A 20385-nucleotide genomic window follows, 5' to 3' on the forward strand; every position below is an offset into this window, starting at 1 on the left:
TTTTAGACAGTAATATACTCAATGTGGTCTTCTTTACTTAACAATTTTTTAGCCAATCTTTCCTGTATAGTACAAGGTAATTTCAAACCAGTACAAGTAAATGAATATAAATCAAACTGAGATTTTTATTATATGGTTTATGGGGAAGTGTAATTAAGAACAAATGCATCAAATTCAACCTCTTCATGATAAAAACACTCAATAAACTAACAATAAAAGATAACATCCTCAGGGAACTCCCCAGCAGTCTAATGTTCTCCCAAGGGCCTGGGTTCAATCGCTGCTCAGGGAACTAAGATCCTACAAGCTGAATGGTGTGCCCTCTCCAGAACCCTGCCTCCCAAAAAAGATAACATCCTCAAACTGACGAAGGGCATGTACAAAAAACCCAATATCATACTTAATGTTTTCTCCCTAAGATCAAGAGGAAGACAAGGATGTCCACTCTTGCCACTTCTATTCAACACCATACTGGAATTTCTAGCCAGGGCAATTAGATAAAAATGAAATAAGAAGAAAGAAAAGGAAAAGAAAGGTAAGAAAAAGAAGGAATGAAAAAAGAGAGAAAGAAAAGACATCCAGATTGGAAATGAAGAAGTAAAATATCTCTATTTGCATATGACAATTCTGTATATAGAATATCTTAAGTAATCTACTAAAATACAATTAGAACTAATAAATAAGTTCAGGAAAGTTGCAGGATATAATATCAATATACAAAAATTGATTGTATTTCTCTACAGTAGCAATGCACAAACTGAAAATGAAATTAGAAAAACAATTCCATTTATAATAGCATCAAAAAAGTTAAGACAGGAATGCATTTTAACAAATGAAGTGCAAAACTTATACTTTGCAAACTGCAAAATATTGTTCAAAGAAATGAAAGGAGACTTGAATAAACAGAAAGATATACCACATTCATGAATGACCTTAATTTCATTAAGATGAAAATACTCTCCCTGAAACTAATCTACAGATTCAATGCAATTCCTACTCAAATGTCATCTGACCTCTTTGCAACAACTGACAAGTTAAAATTCCTATGGAAATTCATGAGACCCAGAACATAAAAAAAAAAAGAAAGAAAAATCTTCAAACAGAAAAACAAAGTTGGAAAACTCACAAATCCAAATTTCAAAACTTACTACAAAGTTACAGTAATCAAAACAGTGAGGTACTGCTGTAAGCACAGATATACAAGTCAGTAGAATAGAACTGAGAGTCCAGAAATAAAACTTCATGTTTATGGTCAATTGATTTCTTACAAAAATGCCAATACAATTCAGTGGGAAAGGAATAGTCTTTTCAACAAATGGTGCTGAAACAACTGGATATCCACACTCAAAAGAATTAATTTGCATCCATAACCTCATACCATATATAAAAAATTAACTTAAAATGGATCAAATACCTAACTATAAGAGCTAAAGAATAAAACTCTTAGAAGAAAACATAGGTATAAATCTTTATAATTAGGCAATAGTTTCTTAGGTATGACATCAAAATACAACCAACAAAATAAATAACCGATAAATTGGACTTCATTAAAATTAAAACTTCTGTGTCTCAAAGAATACCTTAAGAAAGTAAGAAGATAACCCACAAACTGTAAGAAAACATTCTACAAATTACGTATCAAAAAAGCAACCTGTTTCTAGAATACATAAAGAACTCTTAAAACTCAATAATTAAAAACAAAATCCAATTTTTAACTGGGCAAAGGACCTGAATATAGTTCTCTAAAAAAGACATACAACTAGTCAATAGGTACATGAAAATATGCTCAATATCACTAGTTATTAGGAAAAATGCAAACCCAAACCACGGTGAAATACCACTCTTCATAATACATCCACTAGGACGGATTTTGTAATAATTTTTAAAAAACAAATAGTAAGTATTGGCAACGTGTTGAGAAATTGGAACCTTCACACACTGCTGATGGGAATGTAAAATGGTGCAGCCAGTATGGAAAATATTCTGACAGTTCCTCAAAAGATTAGATATAGAGTTACCATATGACCCAGAAATTCCATTCCTAGTCATAAACTAAAGAGGATGAAAACATATGTCCACATAAAAACGAGTACATGAATGTTCACAGCAGCATTATTCATACTAGCCAAATAAAGGAAATAACCCAAATGCCCACTAACTAGTGGATAAATATAATGTAAATAACCTAAAAATACACCTATACAGTAGAACATTATTCAATTCTAAACAGAAATGAAGTCTTGATACATGCTTCAACACAGATGAACATTGAAAATACTATGATAAGTAAAAGAAACCAGTCACAAAAGACCACATAATATGATTTAATTTATATGACATGTCTACACGAGACATTCATAAAGACAGGAAGTATACTAGTAGTGGCCTAGGCCTATGGAGTTTAGGGGAAAATGAGGAGTGACTGCTAACGAGTACAGGATTTCTTTGAGGGGTGACAAAAATGTTTTAAAATTTGATTGTGGTAATGGCTGCACATCTCTGAAAATACTAAAAATCACTGAATTGTACACTATAAATAAGTGAATTGCAGGGTATGTGAATTACATCTCAGTAAAGCTGTCATAAAAAAAATGAAAGGGAAGAAATGAATCAGAACTCCAAGCTTTAGCTCTAGTTTCAAATTGCATGATCTGCTGCTTTCCCAATCTTCACATTCCATTTAAAATTATTTTGAATATCGCCAGCAAGCAGGTCATCCACATAATTACTAAAATGTTTGTAGCCTTCAAAGACAGGGGTAATTTTTTTTTTTAATGGAAAAAAACTGTTGAGAATCAATATTCGATAAGATTTATGACAGTTCAATGGGTCTGAGGAATAAAACAAGACATGTGCTGCTACAACTTACATGACTAAATCATGAACACTGTCCAGGTCATAATAATGCTGTGGGCTGTAGTCCATGGGGTCGCTAGGATTGGACACGACTGAGCGACTTCATTTTCACTTTTCACTTTCATCCATTGGAGACGGAAATGGCAACACACTCCAGTGTTCTTGCCTGGAGAATCCCAGGGACGGGGGAGCCTGGTAGGCTGCCCTCTATGGGGTTGCACAGAGTCGGTCCTGACTGAAGCGACTTAGCAGCAGCAGCAGGAGCAGGGGTCAGGTAGAAGACAAAATCAAACCATTATCAAGAAGCTTCACACTATATTTACTATGTGTGGTTGATCATCCACTGTCATAAAAGAAAAATTCCAGACATTATGAGATCTTCAAATGTTACTACTCATCATTAAAACACAAACTATCCAGAAAAAGAACAATTTTCAGAAGCTCCACTTTTTCAGTTTTAAGTGAATGGATTTCATTAAAAAAATCTGCTCATTTCATCAAAAGGCATTAAGGAGTTGATCATTCAGTCATTCAATCAGCAAATACATACTGCACATCTACCATATGGCAGGTACTCTGTGGGTTACAGAAGACAGCTCCAAAATATGATTCTTACCTTCAAGAGCTACAATTAATCTAAGAGATAACACACAAACCAAAAGTCTCCCAAAATGGTAAAAGTGACAAAAAAATGAAACAAATGAACTGCTCTAGGAGCTATCTCGGAGGTCAGAAAAGTGAGTTTACTTTCTAGATCAAGTTTGAAAAGGAAAGGCTGATGAAAGAGGTAGATTCTGGCTAAACAATGAAGGACAAATAAAATTCCTATATTAGAAATAGGTCAGGGAGGGCTTCCTGAGAAAAGGAACAACATGAATTGAATTAAGAAGATGGGGAAGTGTCCCAGGAAGAGAATTTCAAATGCAGACAACGCACGGTATTCTGTTCGGGAGCAGTAAGAAGGCTAGACGTTAGGCTCAGCCCAGAGTAAGGGGATTTTGAAAGCCATGTTAAGGAATCTGAATTTTATTGTATGGGTAATGAAATACTACTGACTTATGAGTAAAGGACAAACAGAAAGCAAACACTACTTTAGAAAGATTAACCTTGTATTGGTAAACAAGATGGACTGATATGAGGTAGCTGAGACACAAGGAGGGCAGTTAGAAGGTGACTACAATAGTTTTGGTAAGACAAGAAGGACACAGAACTCAGATGGAAGTAACAGAAATGGAATTTTTCATACAGTAAAGGTAGTTTTTTATAATTCTATATATTTCATGGGAATTTCACATAAATTAACTACCCATATAAAGTCTGGGGGCCCCAATCATGAAAAGCTATAAATACCTATATAAAACATTATTGCATTCTAAAACCTGGATACCAAAAGGGTTATCTGAGATATAATCACGCACTAAATCAAGAAGCAGGGTTCATCTTCCAAAAGATACAATCTAGTTGCTATTAGCCCTAGAAGGCTCACATTTTTTCTATACTAACACTAACAATGCTCCAGGGAAGTGACAAACAATCATGTTTTGAGGACAAATTTTTTTTGGATTTTTTTTCTTTCCATCATCTTTATCAGTTACAGATATTTGCATGAAAACAGGATCAGGGGTCCTTGGGGATTCATCAGTTCGTATTGCTTATTTTTCATCCATGTCATCCTCTCAATTAATGCAGGAAGGAGGATTGAGATATCGAAACACCAGATTAGGGTGTCAAGTAAATGTCAACCCCTAGAGTAGATGAATAATCTGTAAGGACAAAAAGGATCTTGTTTTTATGCAAATACCCTATACACAATAAAACAAAGAGGTTATAGCCAAGAAATCCACTACATATCAATGTGATTCTTACCAATTCTAAATTAAAAAACTATTTTCTGCATGTCAACTAATTATTATGATCAGGGAAAATGACAATCAGTTAGCAAAACACTGCTACAGAAACTGAAAGAAAGCTGTATTTTGAACTAGAAAATAATTTCGAGAAATCTCAGCTGTGCTCATAGAACTCATCTGGCAGAAACAAGCATTTCTACAGCATAATTTTGGTTCCCTGCTTAAGGTCACTGAGTTCGGTGACTTCAAACCCCTACCTCCAAAGCCTTAAGTTTTAGAAATAATAATTAATAATATTGATGATCTTAGCTGTGTGCAATAAAAACTGAAACAAACCACACCAAGTTTCTGTTTTTGTGCAAAGACATTAAAATAGATTTACTGATGCTCAGAGAACCAACTCGTTATCCTAAAAACTGATAAAGAATCATTTATCCAGTAAGAAGAGCATTCAAGGTAATAAATAATGAAGAGTTGGTTAAGATAAGGTTCTTCACAGAAAAATCCTAGCTAATAAGAAGGAATGATAGAATTAGTGTAATACCATTTCACAGCTTATAACAAAATAGTGAATCTAGGCAGTTTTCAATGGCTGCTAAAACACTGGTTATAAGGCTGATAGAGAATTTTATGAGTAACAGATCAGGCAAACAATACCTTTACCAATGAATTAATCTTAACATCACAAAGATCAAGACAAGCAGACAGGATGTACCCTTCTGAAGGATGTGTACAACACCATTTATGAAATATTCTTGTCAAAATAAAAATAAAAATCAATCCTGTATCTGTATGAGCTTCTAAATCTAATTACTGGGAAATAAGAAGGGATAGATGGACATATTAAGCACTACCACAGGGATAAAAGGAATAAAATCCAGAATGGGGAAAATTCCACAGAAAAAGTAACAATAATAAATGGCAAAGGAAAATAATAGGGAGGTGGAACTATGCCAGATTAAAAGAAACTTAAGAGACATATTAATCAAATATAGTACACCTTACTTAAATCCTGATTCAAACCAACCAACTATATAAAGACAATTATGAGTGAACCAGGGAAATATGAATTCTGATTGGCTATCTGATGATATTAAACAAGTCTGTTAAAATTCTTTAGGCATAATTAATAGAATCGCAATTATACTTAAGAAAAAAAAAAGGAAAGTCTTTGTCTTTTGGACTCACATATGAAGTTATTTAGTAATGAAACAATATGATGCCTGAGATTTGCTTTAATTATGTACGTTGGCAGAGGTTGAAATAGATTGGCCAGATGCTAACTATAAAACCAAGTCATCAGTATATAACGTCAATATTCTACTTTCTCTCCTTTGGTATATGTTTGAAATTTTTCATAATAAAAAGTAGAGAAAAAATACTTCATTATCTTTCTCAGCAGGAAAATAGGAAAAAAAAAACTAATCAGAGGGAATATAGTAATTTCATCTACAACTAACTAGAGACAACACTGTTGATAAATACATTCAGTAATATAGCATCTTTTTGATATAAGCATAAAATTTTATCTCTCTTTTGAAAAAACTTTATTTCATAAGAAAAACTGACATAGATAAAGGATTGATCACTGTGATCATTACAGCATGTATTATCCAGAGCTAGAAACAGAATCAAGTTCTACACTGTATAAGTCTCGCATTTATGAATTTAATAATCATGGGGTTTTCATTATAAACCCTTGAGGTCTGTGACATACATGGTAAAGAGTAATTCTGCCGACAAGCTTCAGTCATGAGAAATAAATGACTAGTATACAGAGGAGTTAGGGAACAAGTGCACATCGCAGACCACCTAGCAACCGTGTCTCAGAGCAGTCTGTGGCTCTCTGCTCCTTGATCCATGAAGTGATTTTAAAATGTTTTCTTGGGAAACAAACGTCAACTGCTAATGATAGTAATGGAAATAAAGAAAACAAAAACAGGACTAAGGAAGTGCTATTAGTCGAAAATTGGTAGTTTTAAATTAAATTTTAAAGTGAAATGTTGAATTGGTAGTAAAATCAATGATGTGGACAAATCCACTGCATGTTCTATAAACAAGAGAAACAATTTGTTAAACTGCTGTTGGGAATTACATTAATCAGTACAAAACAATTTTGAAGAAAGTTATAAGCTACAGTAGTCTCTCAAAATTGTGCATTTATCAAGGTCTGAGGAAGTACCTACCCAATGAGAACAAAGTTCTAACACTCTATGTTGAGTATTTCTTTCAATTACAAAGTGAAAATCTTCTACAATTCCTTTTCCAGTTTTATAATGAACAGAGTATGGAAAGAAATATAGTTAAAAATCATTTTAAACTAAAAGACTGGAGAGCAGACAGGAATACAGAATTTTAAAAGCATTACTCATACTGGCAGATTACATTCTTGGTGTGTTACAATACCCTTCCTTTGGGGAAGCAATCCTCCCCAAATGCATTCCACATGATCTGAGTCAGACTTAACGGTTCCAATCTGCATGTGCACCCTGGCCCCAGGCTGGCCCATCTCAGTGCTCTATGCTACCTGGCTAAAGGACTTGGTTCCAGGAAAGGTATGTAAGCCAAGATGGAATAGTCAGAGGCCCCCACAGGACCTTTTCTGGGGAATTTTCAGAAAACATCTTCTTTCCTTTGGGATTACAAGATTTAAAGACATATAAACTGGAGCTCCTATTGGTCACCTTCCTGAGTGCAAGGTCAAAGAATAATAATAATGCATGAGTGAAGCAGAACTCTGAGATGTAAAACAAAAGCAAGAACAAGAGCACATTCCTAAGACATCACTAAGTGTCATGGATCTGGGGAGGGATGGACTGGGAGTATGGGGTTAGCAGGTGCAAACTATTACATTTAGAATGGATAAACAAGGTCCTATTATATAGCACAGGGGACTATATTGAATATCCTGTGATAAACCATAATGAAAAAATATAAAAGAGAATGTATATATGAGTATAACTGCGTCACTTTGGTGTACAGCAGAAATTAACACAACATTGTAAATCAACTCTACATCAATAGAAAGTAAGTCAGTAAGAGTCAAGGATCAAGATATGCTCAAAACTATTTCTACTCCTAGAATTTTGATTTATGTGAATAAAATCCTTTTGCTTAAGCTAGTTTGATTGGACATTCTATCACTTAACACTCAAAGAGTTTCCAATATACTTTCACTGTACAGAGAAAAATAACTTGCAACCTAGTAAACTCGGTAATTATTCCAGCTCACTCTATCGTAAAAGGCTTACTTCATAGATTACAGTGGCTTCTTACCTTTAGAACACCTAATAAAGATACTTCTTGAATTATGCCCGAACGCATCATGAAACACACAGGATGGCCCCTAAATAAATGTGATCTGGGTACTCACACTCATCCAGCCCCAACTGATAGGCCAGGTTCTGAAGGCCTCGTACCTTCTCCATCAAGTTAGCTGTGGTGAGGCTCCCCAGTTCTGAAACAGAATCATTCACTTCAATACCATTTCTTTCTTTCTTTCTAGTAACAACTCACATGGGTTGCAAACCCTTGCTATAAAAGTTTTCAAACTTAATTACTACTGAGTAAATAGAAAATGGATCCATATCTCTTCCTATCCACTCACTCACCCTAAACACACAGACATACAAATCAATGAATTTTTCCACCACTGCAAATGCCTCATATGAACTTACCCACTTAATGAGAAAAGAGTTAGCATAAATACAATAGCAATTATGTGTTTTATCCTGAGGATCCTTTTATATCATTCACTTTGCCTATCATACAAGATGAATACACTAATATGGAACCTCGTGATCGGACACAGCACTGAGAAAGGCTACAGACAGATCTTTGACTTGCAGTATGGACACCATCTCCACCGTCATTCACAAGTTCTCACTGGTCCAGCTGATACTTCCCAAGTGAAAAGAAAGTGCGTGTGAAAGTCACTCAGTCATGTCCAACTCTTTGCAACCCCATGGACTATACAGTTCATGGAATTCGCCAAGCCAGAATACTGGAGTGGGTAGCTGTTTCCAACCCAGGTAGATCTTCCCAACACAGGGATTGAACTCAGGTTTCCCACATTACAGGCGGATTCTTTACTTGCTAACCACTATGGAAGCCCAAGAATATTGGAGTGGGTAGCCTATCCCTTCTTTAGGGGATATTCCCGACCTACCCAGGAATAGAACCAGGATCTCCTACATTGCAGGCGGATTCTTCACCAGCTGAGCTACCAGGGAAGCCCTTCCCAGGTGCAATCCCTAGGTCAGGAAGATCTTCTGGAGTAGGAAATGGTAACCTGCTCCAATATTCTTGACTGGAAAATTCCATCGACAGAGAAGCCTGGCAGGCTACAGTTCATGGGGTCTCAAAGAGTTATATATGACTGAGCATACATACACAATATTTCAATTAACAATAAAATAGCAATGATACACTAAACAAAATAGCGATAAAAAGTAAATAAGAGTCAAGGATCAAGATATGCTCAAAGCTACTTCTACTCCTAGAATTTTTACTTATGTGAATAAAATCCTTTTGCTTAAGCTAGTTTGATTTGACATTCCATCACTTAAAACTCTAACAGTTTCCAGTATACTTGCACTGTACAGAGAAAAATATATATAACCTAGTAAACTCAGTCGTTATTCCAGCACACTCTATCATAAAAGGCATACTTTGTTTAGGAAAAAAAGACTAAATATTAATCCAAACTTTTCCGTCAAATCAAATGCCTATAAAAATTGTTAAAGTTTACCAGAAAAGAAGACAGTAGACTTAAAGTAAAAACTTACTTTCCGAGATTTGCATTTAAATAGCACCAAATTACTTTTAGGTTTAAAACATAAGTCAATCTGCATAAAATATAATGCTCTGATCCTTTACTAAAACTTTGAAGTTTCCTTAGAAAATACATGCTGATGGAATATTATATAAATGTCTGTTTGGAACATTAAAGCAATGAACCTGAGATGCCCTTGAGACTTAATTTTCCCCTGGCTGGAGGAGGGGATCTGCTTTTAAGTATTTCACGCAGAACAATAAATTACTTCTGAGATCAAATAGAGGTGTTATTTTCTGCAACTTATCATGCCACAATTATTATCTATATCTGGCATAAGTAGACTTTCTCGATCTGTTCAGCTGCTTAAATAGCTTAAGAATCCCGGATTTTCTACCTTAACTTCAGTCTATTACTTCACTACCATCATGAATCTTACCACTAGAAGGATAATAAAAAATTAAATAAAGTAGAGCAAAATCAAGGAAAATTAATGTTTTTTAATTTAAATTTCTACTTTGTGGTTGAGTTCCAAGTCATTTATCAAATATTCACTACTTACAGTATTCTTTGTTGGAGAAATTGATGAGACAGAAAGAACTAAAAGACAGGTCTTAACCCACTCCAGGGTTGTCAATTAATAGTACTGCCAACAATAGATGGCAGTAAATCCTAAATAAGCCACTTGTGTTATAGCAATAACAGACTAGTCTTAAAAAGATCAGAGTTTAAATTTTAACTCTTTCTAATAAACCTTGGTTTAAGTTAACCTCTGAAACTTAGATATCATACTTAACTCAAAGAACCTTTATGAGAATTAGAATGAGAAACTTTACATGAGAGCTTTTGATTAACTCTGAGCATCATACAAAATAAAGTTAATATTACAGGAACTTAGCAGCAGCAGCAATCATTATGATTGAGTCTTGAATTGGTAAGATTTCTACACATGAAAAAGTAGAGAAGGGCATTTAGCAGCAGCAGCAATCATTTTGATTGAGTCTTGAATTGGTAAGATTTCTACACATGAAAAAGTAGAGAAGGGCATTTATATATGAAAAACATGAGTATGATGGCTAAACAGGCAATTTGAAGCCAAGAATACTTGTAAGGGAATAGTGAGAGAAAAACTGTTAAGGTGGTATGTGGAGGAACAAATGTCAGGTCAAAAGTTAAAGGTCACCAGCACTGCTTACCTTTCAACATGTCGATGTCATCACGTTCTATTTCAGCCATCCATTTGGGTGGAGAGCTAGTAATAGGCTGTCAGAAAATAATATATCCATTCAGACAAATGCAAAGTATGAAGAGACCCTACTCTTCTTTCTTATAAGAAAAAGAGCTTTTCACACAGCTGTCTAACTCTGAAACTCCATGGCCTATAGCCCACCAGGCTCCTCTGTCCATGGAATTATCCAGGCAAGAATACTGGAGTAGGTCCCTTCTCCAGGGGAGCTTCTCAACCCAGGGATCAAACCTGGGTGTTCCACATTGCAGGCAGATTCTTTACCAGCTGAGCCACCAGGGAAACCCTTGAAAACACTGGCAAATTGTCATTTCAAATACCCAGACTTCTCCAGGTTCAGATATGGCCTACACAGAGAACCCTTACAAAACAATACTCTTCATCTTTAAAAGCTGGTTTTAAAGAAATAATCTTAGAAAATTAGGTCTGACTACTGTTACTGCTATATGTATAACAGATTGGTATAGTTATTGGTATAACTTATTGGAAAGAAACTACTAGAAATTCACAACTACTGAAAACCTCCAACTGAACTGTTTGAAACAATAATCAGGAAGTAACATTTGCTGACGGAGAAGATTTTCAAAGAAGAACCAAGAATAAGAAAATCTTCAATCTGAAAAAGAGAATACTGGAATGCTCATCACTTAAAATTTCATTTTATTGTAAATGTTATAGAAAACTTTAGAATTTTAAGTTTCTTCTCATTCCGGATAGTGAACTTACAAAATATCAAAGAGAGCTCATTCTTAGAACAGCTTTGGCATAACAGCCTTCAATCCAGGCTACACATGAGAACCAGCTGCATAACTTTAAAAATATACAAATAACTAGGCCATAACCCAGATGCACTGATTCAGAATATCAGAGTGTGGGAGAGGGTCCAGTGGGAAGAACTGAGCAAGGGCATTACATATCTATTTTTTAAAAGCTCCACAGCTGGTATATGAACAATTCTGATGAGATTTCCCTTCAACTTTGAGCCCTTTTCCTTTTCTTAAACTGAAGTATAATTGACACATACCATTATATTAGTTTTGGGTGCACAGCATAAAAATTCAGTATTTGTGAATATCGGGAAATGACTGCCACAAGAAGTTGAGTTGACATTCATCACCATATATGGCTACAAAAGTTTTTTTCTTATAATGAGTGAGCCACCAGGGAAGCCCTAAGATCTCTTAGCAACTTTCAAACAGGCAATACAGTATTATTAACTACAGTTATATTATTAACTGTAGTTACCATGCTGTATATTATATCTCCAGGACTCATTTATGCTTTTCCTTTTCAAAAAATTCACTTTTACTTGGTACTGTGTGATAAGTAAAACACTTTACATGCATCATGTCATTTATTTTCCAAATCAACCCTATGAAAAAGGTATTATTATCCTCCTCATTTTACAAATTAAAAAAACAACAGATGTTTAGGAAGATTATAAATCACTTCCCTCAAGTCATAGAGCTACTGGAACCATGATTCAAAACCCATGAAGTCTGAGTTCCAAAACCACTACTCTACCTTCCTTGAAGGTTTTAGGTCAAATTCACCACTTTTACCCGTAGTAGGGAATCAGAATATTCCAGGAGATCTTAACCTGAGGCCCTGGGATGGCCCTGAACCCCTAGAAACAAAACTCAATACGTATGTACATACTTCTAGGGAAAAGGTATAGATATTTCATCAGATTTTCAAAATACACCATGCTCTAATAAAAGTTTTAAAAACCACTTATTTATGTTTACAACTCAAAGTAGTTAGTTGTAACAAATATAATTAACTAAAAATTCAGTATGAATGAGAATTTATGAAAACTAAATCAAATCTTTCTATTTAACCTACTAGACAAAAGTTGATCTAATACTAGCTACTGTGTATTGCTTATTAGTTCTTGGTACTATGCAAAGCATTTTATACGCATTATGCCATTTTTTACTAAGAAGCCTATGAGACAGTATTAGATGAGAAAACTAAGGCTCAAAAATGTTAGGAAACTTGCTCAGGTCACAGATAGTGAAATAACAGATTCAGGATTCAAATCCAAGTGTATCTGCCTTCAAAACCCTATGCTACCCTTCACTCATGCTCAGGGCTTCCTATATGTTAAAGTCACACACTCCAGCTTTCATACAACCCTACCTTCTGGAAAAATAAAAGAAGCTACAACAAGGTCCCTTTGAACAAATATGTTCATGGACCCTGAAAGCCACAGGCCTTAATATTTAACTCAGTATCTTTAACCCTAACTAAGTTAACCTTTAACCTAATGAGTAGAGAATGTTAAGCATATGGTAAGGTACTAAGAGAGTTAATTACAAATCCCTAATCTATTAATAGGAACAGCATGAGCTTTGGAATCAGACAGATCTCTGCTCAGATCCTAGCCTGTCACTCACTAGGACTTGGGCAAGTAACTTAACATCTAAGCTTCTCTGCTAGTCAGTGCTTCTAACTTTGGGCACAAACGCTTCTAAGTATGTATAATAAGCATGGATGCTAATAAGTAGACTTATAGGTTCAAAGCCTGGTTTTGCCATATATAGCCTATAATCTTGGGTAAACTACTTAACATCTCTGTGCTTATCTGTCTGTAAAATATGGATAATAATAGTACCTATACGTCATATGGGTTTTTGTTTGTTTCCTGGCCACATCACACAGCTTGCAGGATCTTAGTTTCCCAACCAGGGACTGAACTTAGGGCCAGGACCGTGAAAGCACTGAGACCTAACGACTGGACTGCCAGGGAAATCCCCCTCATATGGTTTGGTAAAGACTAAATAATGTATGTAAAGTGCTTAGAACAGTGCCTGGCATATGGTACACATCGTGTACATGCTAGCTAACATCATAATCATCCTATCTTCCTGGTTGTGGGAATATATAAGAGAACATATCTAGGGCATCCAGTGCAATGCCTGCTGCCCCAGGAAATGGAAAAGTTGTGGCTCTACTCAATGTCTTTCTTCAGTTTCTGATGAGCCACTGAGAAACTCCTCCAGGGAGGTATAAGTTAAAGTCATAATGCATCACATAAACAAAAGAGAAACACTTCAAAATCATGGTTTGGGCCAAAAGAATATTGGCATTACATTAGATATTTCAATTGCTTTACCTTAACATCGTTTAAGCTGAGAGAAGAGGCTAATAGCCAAAGGTCAAAATATCAAAATACAGCATTAGCATCATTAACATGACGATGATATAAACAGACTTCCAGGGTTGTAGTTACAAAACACTATGAAGGCAAAAACATTATTCTTGAAAATAAAGAAATTAAAAAATACTTGAGATTTTACCCAGAAGCAAAAAGTTGGAAAAACTTCATTATGTGAGGTATTACTTACACTTTTGAAGGAAGCTGCAAATTCAGCAACACCTGGTACTAAAAAGAAAAAACAGAACATTAATCATTCAGTATTGGCTAGTATGTAAGGAAATGGGCACTCCCATACGCAGTCACCCTCTTTCATGTGCACAAAGATAGACATTGTGAAATTGTTTGTAATATCAAAACTTGGATATTATTAGGTTTCCAAATAGGGTATGAGTTCATAAGCTATAGTAAATCTAGACAATAAAATTAAAAAATGAAATAAATCTATACCTATCAACATGGAAAGATCCATTGATAAATTACTAGGCATTAAATTAAGTTAAGCTGTAGATCACTAATCATATAACCCCATAATAAAACAAAGCAAAAAAACTCTATATACTTTAAAATATTTATTTGCTTACTTGTGTAAGCGTTAAAAAAAATACAAAAGTTCTGTACTGAACTACAACAGCAGTTAACTTTATCAGCACTTAAGGAGGCAAGGAATTACTTGATACATTTCATATTGTCTGAGTTATTACAGATATAGCTTTTAAAAATAATTTTTTAAAAGTTCTCTATCATTTCCTGAGTCACACTATGCTCTGAAAGAACTGAACTACTAAACAGCTATTCTTACTACCAGACCACAGAATTCAGTCCCTTCCTCTGAAATAAAATTATAATCATTACAGTTAATGATAACTCTTCAAAAATGTTCCTCAAAGTAGCACTGGTTTTCCCATCTATTTTGATATAAAGAAACCAAAAACTTACATTGTTCTGGCCAAAGGTCTGGTGAAGCCCGGTCAAGTTTTTCAAAACTTAGCAAAGATGCTTCTAGATCTGTCCCTAGAACAAAACACCCAGATAAGCCAAGAAGGAACAAAACACATTATTTTACATGTTATGACATATCAATCTCACAGAACATAAACTGAAACACTCACTCACCTGGAAGTCTAGAGATATGAGTTCTATGATTACTGATGCTACTGAGCCATGATGTTACACAAATAAACGATTTCCTTACTCTCCCCATCTTTAAAAAGGGAAACAATATTTTAGTAGGGTGTTGGGAAAAATGAATGTTCAAAACCACCTGTATCTTTACTCGTGTGTATGTGTAAGTGTCTGTGTGTATATTAAGTTGTTCAGTTGTGTCCGACTCTTTGTGACACTATGGACTGTAGCCCCCGCAGGCTCCTCTGTCCGAGGAACTCTCCAGGCAAGAATACCAGAGTGGGTTGCCATTCCCTTCTCCAGGGAATCTTCCAGAGCCAGGGATCAAACCCGGGTCTCCTACATTTCAGGAGGATTTTTTACCACATGAACCACCAGGGAAGCCCATCTTTACTCATACTCAGACTCTCCTTCCAGTCACTGAAGTCCCTGCTATCAGAAAAGACAAACTCCTCTGCTCAGGCTCTGGATTCCACCTTCTCTTGCTTTGTCAAAGACATCCTGAATAATCTATTGCACAACCAGTTTCTACCCTCTCTATTGGCTCATACTCAACAAGTAAGTCTGCTCTGGAATTTACCTTCTTTGAAGAAACTCTTGACCCCACGACTTCCTCACTACTTCAAGGCAAAAGTTTTTCAGCTGTCCATCCTGTTGTCTCCTCTTCCTTACCTCACATTCTTTAGCCTACCACAAACTACATGCATGGAAACAGCTGTCACGGAGGTCACTGATGACCTGTGTTGCTAAATCCAGTGGTCACTTCTCTGTTCTCTCTTATGTGACCCCTTTGCAGCATCCACTCACTAACCACTCTCCTTCAAACACTCCAGCTTCTACAAAACCACTATGCTGGTTCTTCTCCTTCCTCACTGATTCCTTCAGTCTCCCCTTCCACTCAGGGCCCACCCCAGGCTGGCTTCACTCTCGACTGAAAGTCTCCCAAGGAAATCTCATCTAGTCCCATACCCTTTACCACCATTTATATGCCAAGGACTTCATATTTCTATTTCCAGCCCCAATATTTTCCCGAACTTCAGAGTTATATATCTAAGTGGCTATGTGACATCTCTATTAACATATGTGAAAAACCATAATTCCTATCTTCTCCATCTCAGTAAACAGCACCACCATCAACTCCAGTTCTCAATCCAAAAACCCAGGGGTCATCCTTCATGCCTCCCTTTCTTTCATGCTTCCATTACCAATCTATTTGTAAATCCAGTAGTTTCTACCTAAAACACACTCTGAAATTTCATTAATTAACCAAGGAACTATAGCTTCTCTCCTGGACCACTTCAATAGGCTCTTACCAGTCTCCCTGCTCCCATTCTTACTCTCTCCAAAAAGTTAAATGTCAATCAGTTCAAGCCACTCTCCAGCTTAAAAGACTTCTTTCCAGCTAAATTCATGAATGCATACCTACTGTGACCTATAAAATCCTATATGACCCAGCCCCTGCCTAATTTTTTGACACCATTTCTTCTCCACTCTTGCCCTGGAACACAGAAGGTGTTTTAATATTAACAACAACAGTTAACATTTGTTGAGTACATACTTTATGCTCAGTATACTAATTAGCTGCATAAATCAGCTAATTTAATGATACAAACAGTGGTTCTTAACATGTTCTGGGTAAGCCAAATTTTTGAAAATCTGAAAAAAAAAAGCTATCAACTCACCCCCCAGAAAATGTACATATTTATAAAACCTTTCAACATGTCCTTTTCTCTAAACAAAATTTCCTCCCAATAGTCTAAGGAACTCCCAAGTTCACAGCAGGATTATCTACAATAGCCAAGATATGGGAACAACCTAAATGTTCACTGATGGATAAAGGAAGTTTGAAAATACACACACACACACAAATGGAATATTATTCAGCCATATATAAATGAGGAAATCCTGTCACTTGTGACAACCTATATGGACCCTGAAGGCATTATGATAAATGAAATAAAACAAATATAGTATGACCTCACTTATGAGTGCAATCTAAAACAAGCAAACAGACAAACAGAAAAAGAGATCATATTCATGGTTATCAGAAGTGGGGGGTAAGAAGAGGGGTAATTAGAGGAAAGTGGTCAAAAGGTACAAACTTTAGGTTACAAGGTAAATAAGTATTAGGGATGTAATGATGACTATAGCTAACACTGCTGTATGACAGACACGAAAGTTAAAAGAGTAAATCCTAAGTGTTTTCATCAAAAGGAGAAAAAATTTTGCCTTTATTCTTCTTTCCTTTTTATTGTACCGCTGTGAGAAGATGGACGTTAGCTGAACCAATTACTTACTCTAAGGAAATTTCCATTGGCATTCTAATTGGTAAAGAACTCAACTCTAAAAAACTGCCTTAACTAGATATGTGAAACACAAAATTTCAATTTTCAAACTTCCAAGGAATGCTACTTATGGAAAGTTCAAGCTTAACAAAAATAAACTTATTGAGGGTAGGATTAAATAACCAATAAGCATGACCTTATGATACATGACCACAGTCTGGGGCATAACTTGACTCACTGTGTTATTCTCATACATTAAGTAATAAATGACTTAGACTTCAATTTTCTCTTTTTCAAGGAGGTCCCAGCAAATTAAGCATTAAAAAGAGAAACAGTAAAAGATCTAAACTTTTTTTCATAGCAAGACAATTTTAATTAAATCTTATAGACAGAAACAGGTGGAACTCTAAAAATAGAAGTAAGAGAGCTAGGCAGTAGTATATTTTAGGATAAGACACTTATTTAGATGCAAAATTTAAGTTCACAGTGCTTAACCTGTTTTTGTCAGATTAAAAAGATTAGAGGGAAAAGGATAAAGCTATGCAAAAGATGAGCATGAAAACTTTTAAAGTCAAGCGTGCCAATAGAGAGAGTGGATATGGTTAAAAGGCAAAAGGAAAAAAAATACATTTCCAATATTCTTTCTGGCCAAAGGAAGGAAAAGAAATTGAGAGAAGGGAAAATCAAACATAAGGAACAAAAATATAAAGACAACTTAGTTATAAGCTAAAAATTTTCATAGCCATTACTTCTATCACTTGGCTGACTTTTTTTCAACTGTGGCAAAATATACATAAAACATACCATTTTAGCCAGTATTAAGTGTACAGTTCAGTGGCATTAAGTACATTTAGACTGCTTTGCAACCGTCGTCACCATCCATTGCTACAACTTTTTTATGTTCCCAATCTGAAAGTCTACACCCAAACAACTCCATATTCCCTTGGCTAACTTTTTAAATGCTCTTTATTTTTTTCCTGGCAAAAAAAAAAAAAAGACATTTCATTTTTAACAAGAGAGCACTCAGGCAGGATCAAGAATCTCTTTTGACTTTCAATATCCATAATTTCTTATACAGTATGTGGTTGCTTGTCACAGAAGTTTAGTAGCTAAATCATGTCCAGCTCTTTGCGACCCCATGGACGGTAGCCTGCCAGGCTCCTCTGTCCATGGGATTTCCCAGGCAAGAATACTGGAGTGTGTTGCCATCTCCTTCTCCAGGGGATCTTCCTGACCCAGGGACCCGTGTCTCCTGCATTGGCAGGCGGATTCTTTACTGCTGAGCCACCAGGGAAGCCCCATACAGTATGAACCCATGCTCAAAAACCTTAAAATATTATTTAAGCATATATCTAATCATTCTTTCAATAAACATGAATTGAAGACTTACTGCTTGCCAGTAGGCGAGGCACTGTGGTAAGCCCTGAGATCCAACTACCAACGAAACAGACTTGGAATTTTCAATCTGGACTGAAAGGGGCAAACTTAACAAATAAACTATTCTGTCGATGAAGGTACTGAGAGTGAATAATGGTGAAGAGGGGCAAGTCCAGATACTGTGTTCTGTGAAAGCCTCTCTGAGAGGTGACATTTAAATGAGACCTGAAACTGCCAAAGTGTTTACATGTTTGATTAATCTTCTCTCACAACGCACCTAGTAAAACGCCTTTCATAAAGTAGGATCTCAGTATAGCTTTTCTGGCCACAAGTTCCTCATTCCTGAAATGAACTTTCAAGATTCCTTCCAAACACAGAATGAGAGAAAACTACATATCAGTGAAATGGACGTGGGGATGGAATAGTCGAAAAAAAAACCAGTTCAGAAATGACTGCAAAACCTTAATCCTAAAACAGAACGGAGAGCAAAAGCCTGAGGGTACAACAAAACCAATCAATTGCTATCTGAGATGAGTTGCATCTTAGACAACATATAAACAGATATCGTTCAGTCACTCAGCCTTAAGAAACAGTTCATAAACCAGAAACAAGAGAGGTAGAGACGTGTACATGACTACGCTAAAAAGCTCAGTTCTATTTTCCTCGGGACTCACAGCTAGGGACCGAGAGGGTCTCCTGCTTCCCTAGCTGCCAGGGCAACGGTCCCAATCTAAGGAGACAGGAGAGAATTATTTTTCTCTTGTGGTTCAATCCCGGGATGAGGTCAGCCACTAACCCTAGCTAGCGCTTAAGAGAATCAAAAAATCGTTCCAGATGCTCAAACAGAAAAGAACTGACCTTTTTCAGTGAGGCGCCCGGAGGGGAAAGCTACACTAAGGCGCCTCCTTTCCTCATCAGTATCTCTTCCTCGGCCATCAGCCTCACCCAAATGAGGCTAAAGGAGGACCAGGGCGACCCTCGTCCTTTTGCCCAGAAAAGGTCCCAAGCGGGCGCCCTCCTCCATCTGCCTGGTACACTGAGAAGAAACCAGGCACCTCTGGAGCCGCTGTGAAGAACCGGCGAGCTTAAGAAGCAGCCACATCGCTTAGAAAAGAAGTGGAAGGGAAAGGAGAAGAGCCCACGAAAGAAATGTAAATTCGAGTGGCAGATGGAAACGGAAGTTCCCAGCAGAGGGCAGAAGGATGTGGCAGGCAAAAGGTCTCTAAGCCGGTTCTTACCGTCCGTGGGAGACGCCATCTTCCAACCCATGTCACGTGACGTGGCCAACCGTCGGCGGGAAAGCTTGGATCCGTAAGCCACGCCCCCAAAGAGAAACCCTACCCTCAAACCCAGGAGCCGGGTTCGTCTCCCCGCCCCTATAGAGACAATCTTTACATAGACCCGCCCCCCGGTGCTAGCCACACCTCCCCTCGCGCAGAGGATGAGGCGGAGCTACTGCAAAAAGTCTTGATGGAACTTATTTACTTCCCTCAGTGAGTGGGCGGGGCCGCGGTTGTGCCTTTGGCCAATCGCAGTTCCGGATTCGGGGGCGTCTTCCTCATGTGCTCGATATAGAACCCCGCGAGTAGCGCCGTGTCTTCCCTACACCTCCGCCAACAGAATTTGTTGAGGTAGAGCAAGGCGAGAGCTCTATCACTTCTGACCAATCGTATTCCCCCAGGGCTGGGATTGAGGGGCGGAGTCAGTCGTTA

The 20385-nt window shown here is 36.7% G+C and overlaps 1 protein-coding gene across 3 annotated transcripts in view; it reads right to left on the bottom strand.

Moving 5' to 3' along the window:
• The window catches only part of LIN52 (lin-52 DREAM MuvB core complex component), a 112880-nt gene extending 92663 nt beyond the window's left edge, over positions 1 to 20217 (bottom strand). The window contains exons 1-6 of one of the 3 annotated variants that reach the window (XM_010855755.1): positions 19912 to 20217; positions 15003 to 15090; positions 14826 to 14900; positions 14077 to 14114; positions 10677 to 10743; positions 8080 to 8163 (exon numbers count right to left, since the gene is read on the bottom strand). In XM_010855755.1, coding sequence (XP_010854057.1) covers positions 8080 to 8163; positions 10677 to 10743; positions 14077 to 14114; positions 14826 to 14900; positions 15003 to 15090 — 352 coding nt within the window. In that variant the 5' untranslated portion in view covers positions 19912 to 20217. The remainder of the gene's footprint in view (positions 1 to 8079; positions 8164 to 10676; positions 10744 to 14076; positions 14115 to 14825; positions 14901 to 15002; positions 15091 to 19911) is intronic. The other 2 variants (XM_010855757.1, XM_010855756.1) reach the window with 2 other exon arrangements.
• Positions 20218 to 20385: the final 168 nt, after the last annotated feature.

The sequence above is a fragment of the Bison bison genome, unplaced genomic scaffold (assembly GCF_000754665.1).
Source record: "Bison bison bison isolate TAMUID 2011002044 unplaced genomic scaffold, Bison_UMD1.0 scf7180017864368, whole genome shotgun sequence".
Taxonomy (NCBI): domain Eukaryota; kingdom Metazoa; phylum Chordata; class Mammalia; order Artiodactyla; family Bovidae; genus Bison; species Bison bison.